The following is a 12,972-nucleotide window of genomic DNA, read 5'->3' on the forward strand; positions in this document are numbered from 1 at the left end:
CCTGGGTGGCTCAGTCGGTTAAGCCTCTGACTTCAGCTGAGGTCATGATCTCACGGTTCGTGAGTTCAAGCCCCGCATCAGGCTCTGTGCTGACAGCTCAGAGCCTGGAGCCTGCTTCCGATTCTTTGTCTCCCTCTCTCTCTCTGCCCCTCCCCCGCTCGTGCTCTGTCTCTCTCTGTCTCTCAAAAGCAAATAAATGTAAAAAGCCCCACCAAACCCTTGTACACGAATGCTCATGACAGCAGTATTCAAAATTGGAGACAACTGAAAACAACCGAATGCCCCTCAACTGATGAATGGATAGGCCAAGTATGATCTGGCCACACACAGAATATCATTTAGCCGTGAGAAAAAGAATGAGACATATTTTTTTCAGCCATAAAAATGTGCTGTGATGTGAATGGACTTTGAAAACACGGTGCTGAATGAAAGAATTCAGTCACGAAAGGCCACATATCGCATGATACTATTTATGTAAAGTGTTCACAGTAGGCAAATCCATTAGGTGAGAAGGCAGATTAACAGTGCCCTGGGGCTCCGGTGGGAGTGGAGTACGAACACAGTGACTGCTTCTGTGCATGAAATGTCTTTTTTTAAACGATTTTGGCTGAAGTCCTCACGCTTTATTTTTTACTTATTTAAAAAAAAATGTGTATTTTTGAGAGAGAGAGAGCACAAAAGCAGGGGAGAGGGCGGAGAGAGAGGGGGACAGAGGATCTGAAGCCGGGGCTCAGCCTCACAAACCTGGAGGTCACGACCTGAGCCGAAGTCAGACACTCAGCCCATTGAGCCACCCAGGCGCCCCGGGAACGAAATTTCTCTTAAGGAGTCGCAAATGTCCTCGAGTTAGATTTTGGTGCTGGTCGCACAACTCTGTGAGTATTCTAAGGATCACTGAACTGTGTGGTTTAAATGGGTGAATTTTATGGTATGTAAAATGTATCTCCATAAAGCCATGAAAAAAAAATTAAAATAAGTTGATGGGTTTTGCAGCAGGATGAAAAAAAATTAGATTGAACAGTGCAAGAAAGGCCCCTAAAACCATGTTAGGGATGGCTCACACGACTCTCCCGAACTGTTAACATGTTTGTGGGCCTCTCCCTTGCTCCAACACTGTTTATCTCAGTAACATCATTCACCATTAATATCTCAGCTAAGGGGCGCCTGGGTGGCTCAGTTGAGTGTCTGACTCCTGGTTTCGTCTTAGGTCACGATCCTGGGGTGGTGGGATTGAGCCCCAAATCGGGCTCTGTGCTGAGCGCAGAACCTGCTTAAGATTCTCTCTCTCTCTCTCTCTCTCTCTCTCTCTCTCTCCTTCCACACCTCTCCCTTGCTTGCGCTCTATCTAAAACAAAACAAAACAAAACAAAACAAAACAAAACAAAACAACAGAAAAAAAAACAACTCAGCTAAACATATAATTTCCTTAGGGAATCTTCCTTCACCATCCAAATCCCTCAGATTCCAAACTAAGCATGACATCCAATGATACATTCTTATAGCTGCACATTTTTATTGTTACAGTATGTTTAATTATGTGTCTCCTACTCCACGTGAGATTTGTGGGTCTTAAGACTGTTTATTTTCTTTGTCAATGACAGAGCCTGTCACGGAAGAGTCAATATTTGTTGATGAATGAATGAATGAATGAATGAACGAATTTATATAATTGTTCTACATACCTCAGGATGAATGCATTTTTTACTCTCTCTCTCTTGCTCAGCTGCTGGCTCCATCCAGAAAAGATGTTTATATGGAGCTTCCTGGGACCAGTCTGTGTCATTATCTCTGTGAGTGATGATGTCAGAGCATCCTTAATGCTCAGCTGAGGGTCATTAGAAGAGCAGAATTATAAGGGGGGGGGGGCAGTGACAGGGGCAGGAATGTCCCTGGATTGTCATTTTTTTTTGGGGGGGTTTGGTTTTCTAAGACTGCTCCTAAAACTATGAGCTCTAACACGGTTACTTAATATGAAAATGACTTAAATGTGGGATTGATGTGGGGCAGGCTGGGAGACAGATAACCAATTGAAATTGTACTCAATAAACCTTCTGTGGTTTCCTGAAGGTCAATTTAGTGTTGTTTTTCATGACCCTCTGGATTTTGCAAAGCAAGCTGTCTTCCCTCAACAGCGACGTATCCACCCTCCAGAACACAAGGTAAGGTGGAGGAGAGAGTGACAACCCCACGGGCATAGGTGGTCCAAAGGGCAAAGCTGTGTGCCTCGGTGGTCCTTAGTGTTTCTTCTGAGAGGACCCAGAGTAAAGAGGTGTAGTTAACCTTCTCAGTCAGAAGAGCTGGCACTCTGGCCGAAATGTTCTGTCCATTTCTAGCCCCAGCTTGTTGCTTCCCTCAGCAACAGGAAGAATTGACCTTGGTCACTAAACATTCTTTGGACTTTTGCCAGGGAATCCTAGGACGAAGGTGCAGGGAACATTTATGTTTCCACGAAGCACTTAGAAAAACCTGTGGCTGTTTCCACAGCCCAGCCTCCACCTGCTGCCCCGCTCAGTGCAGGCTCCTTCTCACCCCTATTCCCGTCCTTTCTCTGGAGAAAATCCTAGCCAGTGTCGAATCTTCTGGGAGGCGAGGGCAATCCTTGTTCCAGCGACCTTTGTGCAGATTTAATGCTATTTCTTCCACGTTCCTACCGTTATCCTTTCCAAATGAAAAGAGAAATCTTGCCTTCATTTTTTTTTTTTTAAGTTTATTTATTTATTTTGAGAGAGAGAGAGAGAGAAAGAATCCCAAGCAGGCTCCACACTCACAGTGTGGGGCTCGAACTCACAAACCACGAGATCACGACCTGAGCCTAAGTCAGCCACTCAACGGGGTCACCCAGGTGGCCCCTTGCCTTTGTTATTTTTAATGCCCAGGTCCCAGCACAGAGCCTCCTCGGTGGTGTTGGTTGAATGAATTTCAGGATCTCCAGGGAGCACCGTAAAACTTTTGAAACTTACATTGTGAGGTATCCCTATCCTCCTCAATGCAAATCAAGACACTCTCCTGGTCCCAAGTGGCATTTTGGCTGTGGGGAATCACTGACAGTAAAGATCAGAGCCGATCACAAGTCAGTCTGAGAACTCGTCACCGACAGGGGGTGACAGCAGCCTCCGTGGGGCGGGGAGGAGAATGGCTTGTGTTGCTCACGGTGCATCACGAGCCTCCTCTCTCCTCCTACCCAGGATGCTGACATTCAAAGCGACGGCTCAGCTTGTCATCCTGGGCTGCACGTGGTGTCTGGGCATCCTGCAGGTGGGGCCAGCTGCCCGCGTCATGGCTTACCTCTTCACCATCATCAACAGCCTGCAGGGAGCGTTCATCTTCCTGGTGTACTGCCTCCTCAGCCAGCAGGTACCACGGCCCGGCCCCCATCCAGGACTCTTCCTGTCCCCACCCCGCCCAGTGAGCTGACCCAGAGCGTGCTTCGCCCCTGCAGGTCCGGGAGCAGTACCGGAAATGGTTCAGAGGGGTCAGGAAAGCCAAAGCTGAGTCTGAGAAGTACACACTGTCCAGCAGGGCCGTGTCTGATGCCTCCACCCCCAACACGGTAGGATCGCGTTCTGCTCCCACAGCCCTTCCCTAACTGATCCGCTTGAGTACCGTCCTTGTCCAAGTACAGCGCTTGTCACACTGAACAACTTTATATGCAGTAGATAGATGACGCTCTAGGGTGGTTCCCCCTTGGTTTGCGTTTGACTCATGGACTATTACCCACGGTAAGGTTTGTTTAAGACTATATGTTGTTCTTAGTCCTCAGGGAACCATGTTCCTCTTAGCTCTTACACACCAACACTCTTATTACACACCTGCCGTGTGGCAGGCATGGCTACCCAACAAACAAGAATCAATGATCTGAAGGGGTGATGCGCGTTCTCGTCAGAGCCGCATTATCCTTATCCTTTTTCTCTACACCCACCCGTATCGCACAGTCACTGAGCAGAAAAGGCAAAGGCCCAGATAGGCAACCATGGGGAAGGTTGGTGTGCGTATTTATGAATTAAACAGAAAGAAGTGTTGGCTGGCATTTTTGACTTTCTCACCAGACCGCCTGATATTTTCCGCACCCTCTACCCACTGCAGAGCCAAGAAGGAACAACAGCAATGGCATAGGATAATTTGTGGTGATGGCTACCAAGAGCCAACACCTACTGGTTTAGACTTAACCAAGTTCTTTTAAAAAAGTTTTTAAGTGTTTATTTACTTTTGAGAGAGAGACAGAGACAGAGCGTGAGCAGGGCAGGGACACAGAAGGAGACACAGGATCCGAAGCAGGCTCCAGACTCTGAGCCGTCAGCCCAGAGCCCGACGCGGGGCTCGAACTCGCGAACCGTGAGATCATGACCTGAGCGGAAGTCGGATGCCCAACCGACTGAGCCACCCAGGCGCCCCCTTAACCAAGTTCTTTACCTACGTTTTCTCACCTCTTCCACTTTCTGTGAAATCCCTTGGGTCTTCCTTCCCATCTAAAGGAGCCCCCTATGCTGTCAGGAAGTCCTTCTGTGTTTCTCTCTTTACCTTGTTCACCCAACCTCCACTACCACTGGTTCTGCCCCTGAATCTTCTGTCTCTTCTCCCTTTTGCAGCAAATGCTCTCACCACCTGTTTCACAGGGAAAATCAGAGCCCTCACGATGACACCTTGTGAACTCCATGCCGTTGCCTATTCCAACCAAACTTCCTCGTGCATCCTTTTCACATCCCTGTATCACGGATGCAGTCTCTCTCCTGCTCAGTAGAGACTGCTCCCACCTGCTCTTTGGATCCCATCGTCATGCCTTATCAGTTATCTTTAAGTTACTGTTCACACGTTCTCCCTCTCTCCTTCCCCTTCCCTCTGTTACCATCTGGGAATATTCCTCCCGTAGCCAAGGAAACATGTTTGGTTCTCTTCTATCTTAAAAACAGGTACCACTGGGGTGCCTGGGTGGCACAGTCGGTTGAGCGTCCGACTTCAGCTCAGGTCATGATCTCACAGTTTGTGGGTTCGAGCCCCATGTCAGGCTCTGTGCTGACAGCTCGGAGCCCGGAGCCTGCTTCGGATTCTGTGTCTCCCTCGCTCTCTGTCCCTCCCCCGCTCGTGCCCTGTCTCTCTCTGTCTCTCAAAAATAAGTAAAAAATGTTAAAAAAAATTAAAAGCATGTACTACTTACCTTTTTTTAGCCACAGGCTAAGAGCTGACTTTTCTGTCTGTCTCCATTTCCTTGCCTTAAACTCACTCCCTCAACCTAGCAAATATGGTGTCTTTTCCCCGTCATGCCCGGAAACAAACATCTTTTAGACCCACGATGATCTCCATGGCCGTACGTTTTCTCAGAAACTTGTGACACTGATTCTCAGTCCTTTCTCATGAAACACTCTATCCTTATCCCCTCTAGATTCTACTCACATGCCCTTCTCTCTCTATGAGAGAGAGACAGAGTGCGAGCGGAGGAGGGACAGAGAGAGAGGGAGACACAGAATTGGAAGCAGGCTCCAGGCTCTGAAACATCAGCACAGAGCCTGACGCGGGGCTCGACCTTGTGAACCGTGAGATCATGACCTGAGCTGAAGTCATTCGCCTAACCAAATGAGCCACCCAGGCGCCCCCTCACTGTGCCTCTTTGGAACAAAGGCTTTGCATATATTTCCTCTCCTTGAAACACTCTTTTGTTTTCCTTGACACAAAACTATGGAAGCCCTGAGATCTTAGCTCATGTGTCTATTCCTCTGAGAAGCCTTCTCTTCTCACTCAGATTAGGTCACATTTTCTTGTTTTCCACTCTCATAGCCCCTAGGCTTTTCCTGCCGAGCATTTGTCAGAGTCATTTTACTCTTGGTGTTTGCTCTTTGATTAGTGTCTGTCCTCCCTCTAGATTTCAGCCCCAGCAGGCACCGTGTTGGTTTTCTCTCTAATGTATCCCCAACATTTCACACAGCGTCAGGCATACAGAAATGCTCTGCACATAATTGCTGTGTGGCTGATTAAATTAAATTAAATGAACACACCACAGCTGCAGAAGGGGCAGGAACTTGCTTAGTCATCAATCTCTTACCAACTTTCCAAGTGCTCAATAATTATCCAATGAGCAAACAAATGAATGAACAAATGAGTGAATGAACTGCCTGACCAGGAGGGGAGTAAAATATTAGAACAAACTACTGATTAGTTTATGATGCCTTTCTCTCAGGAATTTCAAGACAATTCTCTGCCCCCCCCCCCTTTTTTTTTTAAAACGTTTATTGATTTTTGAGACAGAGAGAGACAGAGCATGAACAGGGGAGGGTCAGAGAGAGAGAGGGAGACACAGAATCCGAAACAGGCTCCAGGCTCTGAGTTGTCAGCACAGAGCCCGACTCGGGGCTCGAACTCACGGACCGCGAGATCATGACCTGAGCCGAAGTCGGCCGCTCAACCGACTGGGCCACCCAGGTGCCCCTCTGCCCTGTTGTTTTATTATTGACCATCATGTCTCCCTATTGACACCCAAGTATTTCCTTATGACCCAAGAGCATCATGTAGATCTTAGTTCTCCAACTGAAACAGGTCTGGAGTGAAATACCAGCTCTATCAAGGGCTTGCTATGTGAACTTGGTCAAATCGGTAAATCTTTCACTGCCTCCTTCCTCTCTTCCATACACACGAGACAGTTTTCTTGGGTTCACTCAACTGGAACGAATTACTTTCTTCCACTTGCAGGCTTTCAGGTGGCTCTTGCTTTGGTGGAAGGGGGCTGAACATCCCCCCCGCCCACCCACCCACCCACACACACTGTGAACGCTTTTTCAGCCAAGGATGTGGAGTGTAACCAGGCAGGACCAATGCAGCATCCCTCAGTGCAGCTGATGTCATCTGTTCAAGGGAAGGGTCCCAAAGATCTGAGATGCTCCATTCTGGCTGTATCGCAGCCCTGTCCCACTCGGGGCTTGAGCTTACTCAGGAAGAATGTGATACTCAGCCCACACCTTTCTGTTTAGGGCATGCTAACAGTACTTAACCCTTCATGTTCTTGAATTAGCTCAGCATCAGCAAGGCATGTTCCCATCCCTGGGAGCTAGCTCCTAGGATCCCCTGACTAGGACCTGAGCTTCCCTTGCTCCAGAGCCCCAGAAGATGGATATTTCCATTCCTATACTTTGATTGTATTAGTATCTTACCGCTGTTGTAAACAAGCTATCACAGACGTACTGCTAAAAACCACACAAAAATTTATCTTACAGATTTAGAAGTTCAAAGTTTTAAATGGGTCTTAGGGGACTAAAATCAAGGTGTCAGCCGAGCTGAATTCCTTCTGGAGACTATGGGGGAGTTTTGTTTTCTCATCTTTTCCAGCATCTAGAGGCTGCTTGTATTCTTTAGCTAGTGGCCCATTGTTCCATTCACTTTTCTTTCTTTCTTTCTTTCTTTCTTTCTTTCTTTCTTTCTTTCTTTCTTTCTTAGAGAGAGAGAGAGAGAGAGAGAGAGAGAGAGAGAAACAGAGCACAAGCAGGGGAGGGGCAGAGAGAGAGGGAGACACAGAATCTGAAGCAGGCTCCAGGCTCTGAGCTGTCAGCACCAGAGCCCGATATGGGGCTCGAACTCATGAACTGTGACATCATGACCTGAGCCGAAGTCGGATGCTTAACAGACTGAGCCACCCAGGCGCCCCACCTATTGTATGTAGGTGTGGTTTGCCTATGGTAGAACCACCAAAAATCTGCCTTATCTTATAGTTTTTGAGTAAATATCTACTCCCTACCCTGAGATCATATACCCAGCGAAGGAAAGAAACATACTTTCTGTGAGAAAACTAGCATCAGATAACCAATGAAGGTGTCTAAAATGTAAGTAATCTGATCAGCTGTTTCTACTATCTGTGGGCAAAGAACCAAGCAATTCCATTGCTTAATGTGACTTTATCTTCAGCTGTCTCCTAAAACTTGGTGCCTCTAGTGTTTGAAGATACAGGAGGGCCTCATCCTGGCATCTTTTCTGTGGCTTCCTGAAGCCTCGTTCAAGAAAAACAAAATATTTGCTCTTGTGTTCAGTTCTGAATAATTTCATGAAGCACAATTTTTATCAACTTATTGTATAGAGATTAGCATGGGAGCCTGCCCCACTCAAACACCAGAAATTACAGTGATCTTCCTGTAGACCCGGGAAGAAGCAACTTATATTGGGAATGGAAAGGATAAGGGGGAACAAGACGAAATCCATGTTTTTGACTTTACATCTTAGGTGATTGACAACACACAGTATTTCCAGCCTTGCATTAATTTCCCTCCCCACTCTCTTTTATTTCTCCATGTGTGAAGCAACATTTTACAAACTCACAAGCAGAGAGACCAGGGCATATATCTTGAAACAGATCATTTTTTTTTCTGTAGCGCATTTCATTGTTCTTGTCTTTTATACCTTGGGGGTTAGGAAATGCAGGGAGATGGGACTTTTGAGGAAGACCAGTGTTTCTCAAAGTACTTTGTGATATGGCCTTTATGATGATCCTCTGACATAACCATCTGGCAAGGAAATTTGATGATTGAAACTCACAAAAAAATTGAAGGCTCCTTAAATTTCTTATTTGTTTTTTTCAATGGAAACTTTAAAATTATCTTTCTGTGGTCTTAGACATAATTTGTAAAATATTATTTTTTCTAGGTTAATTAAAACAACCTTTTGAATTATATATTCTTAAATCCATGGAAAACTGGAACTGTTATTCTCTGAGCCCCTGACAGAGGACAAGTAAGACTTTGTTGTGTGTGTTTCAAGAAATTCATCGTGTCGGCAATGTGAAAGACGCCAACCATGCTTGACATTCAGTTCCTGCAAAATCTGGAATTTGTATGTGCCTTTAAGTGTGCTTAGAAAACTTCCAACATAGAAAGGGCCAGCTGTGGCTCAATTTCTTGGTCACTCTGGGTTAAGCCCTTCACCGAAGCCTCTCCTTCCTACAAAGACACGTCCAGATGTTGACAATCTATGAGCCAGAAAACTCACCTCAACGGATTTTCCTACGTACAACATTCATGGCGGGGGGGGGGGGGGGGGGGGGGGGGGGAGGGGAGGGAGGGCGGTTAGGGAATTTACATATGCATTGGGTAGGAGGGCACAAACATTCAGTCCACAACAATCTGTAAGATGGAAAACCAGAAGAAAGGAGTACTGTGGTCTAGGGGATCCTGTGCCTGTGGGGTCATGGTAGGCATGGGACAAACCCTCGTTGGGGAGGGCAGGTGGGAGAGAGCTTGAGGGTTATCTGATAGCAGCATCCCTAGATGGTGACGGTTTGGGGGCAGATCTCAGCATTTGTCCCTTTATCTTCACTTTTAAAGCCTATCAAATCTTGTCTCCTTATTTATAATGGGAATAACAATGTTAATTTCCTGATGGGTCATTTTTGAATGTTAAGTGAGAAAATAAAGACTAAGTTCTGGTAGGAAACCCAAAGACAAGAGTTAACTGGGGCAAGTGGGCATGGCTGTTTTCTAGCTGATTTCCCCAGAATTCTGTCCTCAAGTTAGACACTGCCATGATGCAAGTCTCTGAAGTGAGATTCCACTTCTCACACTAGAGCTCCAGTACAAGACCCATCCATCAAAGGTGGCAGCGAGGGACAAAGAGACAAGGTTGAAGAGGTCTTTCCCTTCAGCTCTCTGCTTTGGGGGGCGGCTGTGAGCAGCTTACGTCACCACTTGCCCCCATTCCTTGATCTGATGGCTATTGTGTGGACGAGGAAGCAGGGACTCAGTCAGGATTTAGCACCTTGGTAGAGAACGTAGAATCTGGACACCAGAAGTATGTTCCAAGAAGCTTTCAGAAGCTGAAAGTTAAGGAGCCCATGTGTCATGGAACCAGTAAGTTTAAAAGTCAGGGACCACAAAACCACAAACAGCAGAACATGCAGACTTAGAGTCATCAAGTCCCAGGGACGACTTTGATATCCAGAGGTTGGGCGCTTGGGTCCTAGCCATGTAAGATTGCGAGAGAGAGCATCTGGGATATGGAAGTTCCCAGGGATTCAGAGGGGGGCTTTAAAAAATGTTTATTTATTTATTTTTGAGAGAGAGAGAGAGAACGAACAAGCAGGGAAGGGGCAAAGAGAGAGGGAGACATAGAATCCGAAGCAGCCTCCAGGCTCTGAGCTGTAGCACAGAGCCTGATGTGGGGCTTGAACCCATGAACCACGAGATCATGACCTGAGCTGACGTAGGCTGCTTAACCAACTGAGCCACCCAGGTGCCCCAGAAAGGTGGGCTTAAGAAGTGAAATAGAAGCCAGGGCATTGGGGGAAGGAGTAGTAAAATAGAATGCATGGAGGGGACCAACCACTGGGGAATGCTAGGGGCTGAGCTAGATCAGTCATCCTTCCTTTGGGGCATTCTGGGCTAGGAGTTCCAAAGACTGATAGGTAGGGATAGGGGCCTGGGAAGAACTAAGTGAGATATTTTGTGAGTGAAGATGGGAAGATCAGGGATGGTGAGGGGGCTTGATAGGAATTGGGTTGTTTTGAGAGAAGCTGGTGTTAGGGGAACTGGGGAGACAGCAGGTGGTGTGTAGGGGCTGGGGGGAAGTGGGAGCAACAGGGATTTGGAGAGAGACTGCATCAGGGGTGAGTACGGCCGTAGACAGGGGGTAGGGGATGGATGGGAGAGACTAGGAGGGACAGGGGATAGATAGAGGGAGACATGGGGGAATGGTGGCTAGAGGGTGCAGGAAGGTGCAGGAGTGGAGCCCCTTAGAGGGCTTGCAGGGATTCAGGACGGTGGGCTGAATAGGTCTGAGGTGGTGTAACAACTGGGGGAACAGGAAGGGAGGGGGTGGGAAAATGGGGGAGGTTTGGGGACCTGAGGAAAAATGAGGTGAGCTGGTGGGACTGGAGCACCCAGGACACTCTGGGGATTATTGACCTGGCGATCTGGGATGGACAGAAGTCCAATGGTTCTCAGGTGGCTGGAACCATTGAGTACAAGCAGGGTGGATGGAGGGGAGAACAAGGGGAAACAAGAATGTGTGGTTGTAAAAGAAGGCAGTGAAGTACAGGAGCCCTGGAAGCATGGGAAGGAGTGAGAACTTTGGGAGAAATTATAATAAATTTAATATGGGGCCAAGTATTTGGTAGAGACAGAGGAAGGCTAGAAGTGTTTGCATCCCTGATAGGGCTCAGGGTGCCAGGTGAGGGCTGAAAGGCTGCTGTTGAAATAGGGATATAGGAAAAGTGTGAGAAGAATGGGAAAGGTTGGGCAGATATATGAGACCAGGGAAGGAAATAGGTGATGGGTGTTTGAATGGAATCAGAATGTTCTTGGTGTTCTTTGCCATTGGGCGCAGGGTGACTCTGGACTTGGTGGAGGTTACTGGACTAGGGAGATTGGAATGGGAGAGAAAATGGGATGATGAAGGGGTGGGCAATGGTTTGTAGAAGGTGGGGGCGGGGTTTGCAGACTTAGGGAAGACTAGGTGGTTAGAGGTAGGGGAATATAGTGATGCTGGCAGACCAAGATGGGAAGGGAGGTGGAGAAATGGACTAGAAGTAGTGAGGAAAGGGGAGAGCCTGGGGAAGCCTGGTGAAGAGATCTGTCTGAGGAGTTTCTTCAAGAGAAGAAAAAGGAGGAGCGGTGCCCACACCTCTCTTCTCTGCCCCCTCATCCATGGGCAGGTGTGCCATATAATGTCTTCGAGCAGTTATAGCTCAGACTTTGAGTCCGGAGTTCTCGTCCAGCAAGAGAGCAGATGCAGAAATGAAAACGAGAGAGGCTAATGTCTGGGAGGAGACAAGGGCCCCGAATAGGGGTTGTGTCTCCGTAGGTATTGAGCTCTCAAGATTCTACATACGCGGGGAACATGCAGAAGAAAACAATCAGATACTAGCCATTAACTTGTGTGCGTAAGAAGCAAAGGGTTTGGGGGGCAGGTGGCATTTGAAGTTGTGATCAAAGCACAATGATATACTGGCGCCAGATGGAAAGTGTTTTCCTGTAGGCGATATAACTAATTAGCTGCTATCTTTAAAGTTTAAGATTGATGGAGCATGCAGCTTTAAGGATAACAATTTACTTGTCTCGCTAACTAACCTTGGGTGCTTTCGCCCTGCGGGGGGCTTTCCATCCTATGCTTTGTTAACCCTTAAGTGTAAGTTAGAGAATTCTTAAACTTATTTCCCACACAACTATTGTTAAGATTATGAGTACAGCACTGACTTCCTATTCAGAGAGAACATTACAGGGTTTTCTGATTTCCAAAGGAATGCGAGAAAAATGCAGAACATTTGGAAAGTTTTGAAAAGCATGATGGAAAACTAAATGTTAGGGATCCCACGCTGAGAAAAAGTTCATGGTTGACCTGATGGGCATTTTTCTCTCTGTGTCCATCTCTCATTCTTTGACTTTCTGTCATCCACACCCTGGTGGGTAATCCATTCCTTTGGGGCACACGTGACTTTTTTTTTTTTTTTTTTTTTTTTTTTTTTTTACCTCGTCCATGTTGGTCTAAACCCAAAGACCAAGACTTGGAGCTGGTCCAGGGGGCTCCCACTCATGACAACCACCATTCGGAAGTAACCACTGGGAATGGGAAACCCTTTAGACCAGTGTCCCCCAACTTCAGACACTCCTCTGACACCACTATGATTTTTGCTATATGTGGTGTCCACGGTCACGTTTATCTTTATCTTGACTCTAGTTTTTCAGCATCCTAACTAATCATAAGTTTTTCTCCCATTATGCCTTCAAATAAGCCAAATTTATAAAGACTTGGAAAAAACATTCATTGATACATCAATCAACATCTCAAGAGTTATATTTTGGAAAGAATTTTCAGGATGCTCATTTTATTCATAGCACTTGCCTCAATTTGCACGGAGGCCCATTCATTTGTGCACTTGCCTGTTAGATATCCAGCGCTAAGCACATAGCGTATTGCCAGACACACAAGAGAAAACACGTTATTAGTTAAGTGACCAAATAGATTATTTCATACATCTTTTTTATACCCATTCTAGGGATGAAGAAATTA

The 12,972-nt window shown here is 46.7% G+C and overlaps 1 protein-coding gene across 7 annotated transcripts in view; it reads left to right on the forward strand.

The window, feature by feature from the left end:
• The window catches only part of ADGRE2 (adhesion G protein-coupled receptor E2), a 32,661-nt gene extending 23,675 nt beyond the window's left edge, over nucleotides 1-8,986 (forward strand). For 6 of the 7 annotated variants that reach the window (XM_045492285.1, XM_045492287.1, XM_045492281.1 and 3 more), the window contains 5 exons: nucleotides 1,724-1,790; nucleotides 2,068-2,159; nucleotides 3,186-3,354; nucleotides 3,440-3,550; nucleotides 5,378-5,501. In XM_045492285.1, the coding sequence (XP_045348241.1) occupies nucleotides 1,724-1,790; nucleotides 2,068-2,159; nucleotides 3,186-3,354; nucleotides 3,440-3,550; nucleotides 5,378-5,485 (547 nt within the window). In that variant the 3' untranslated portion in view covers nucleotides 5,486-5,501. Of the gene's footprint in view, nucleotides 1-1,723; nucleotides 1,791-2,067; nucleotides 2,160-3,185; nucleotides 3,355-3,439; nucleotides 3,551-5,377; nucleotides 5,502-8,616 lie in introns of those variants that run through there. The other variant, XM_045492284.1, reaches the window with a different exon arrangement.
• Nucleotides 8,987-12,972: the final 3,986 nt, after the last annotated feature.

This window comes from Leopardus geoffroyi, chromosome A2 (assembly GCF_018350155.1).
Source record: "Leopardus geoffroyi isolate Oge1 chromosome A2, O.geoffroyi_Oge1_pat1.0, whole genome shotgun sequence".
Lineage (NCBI taxonomy): Eukaryota > Metazoa > Chordata > Mammalia > Carnivora > Felidae > Leopardus > Leopardus geoffroyi.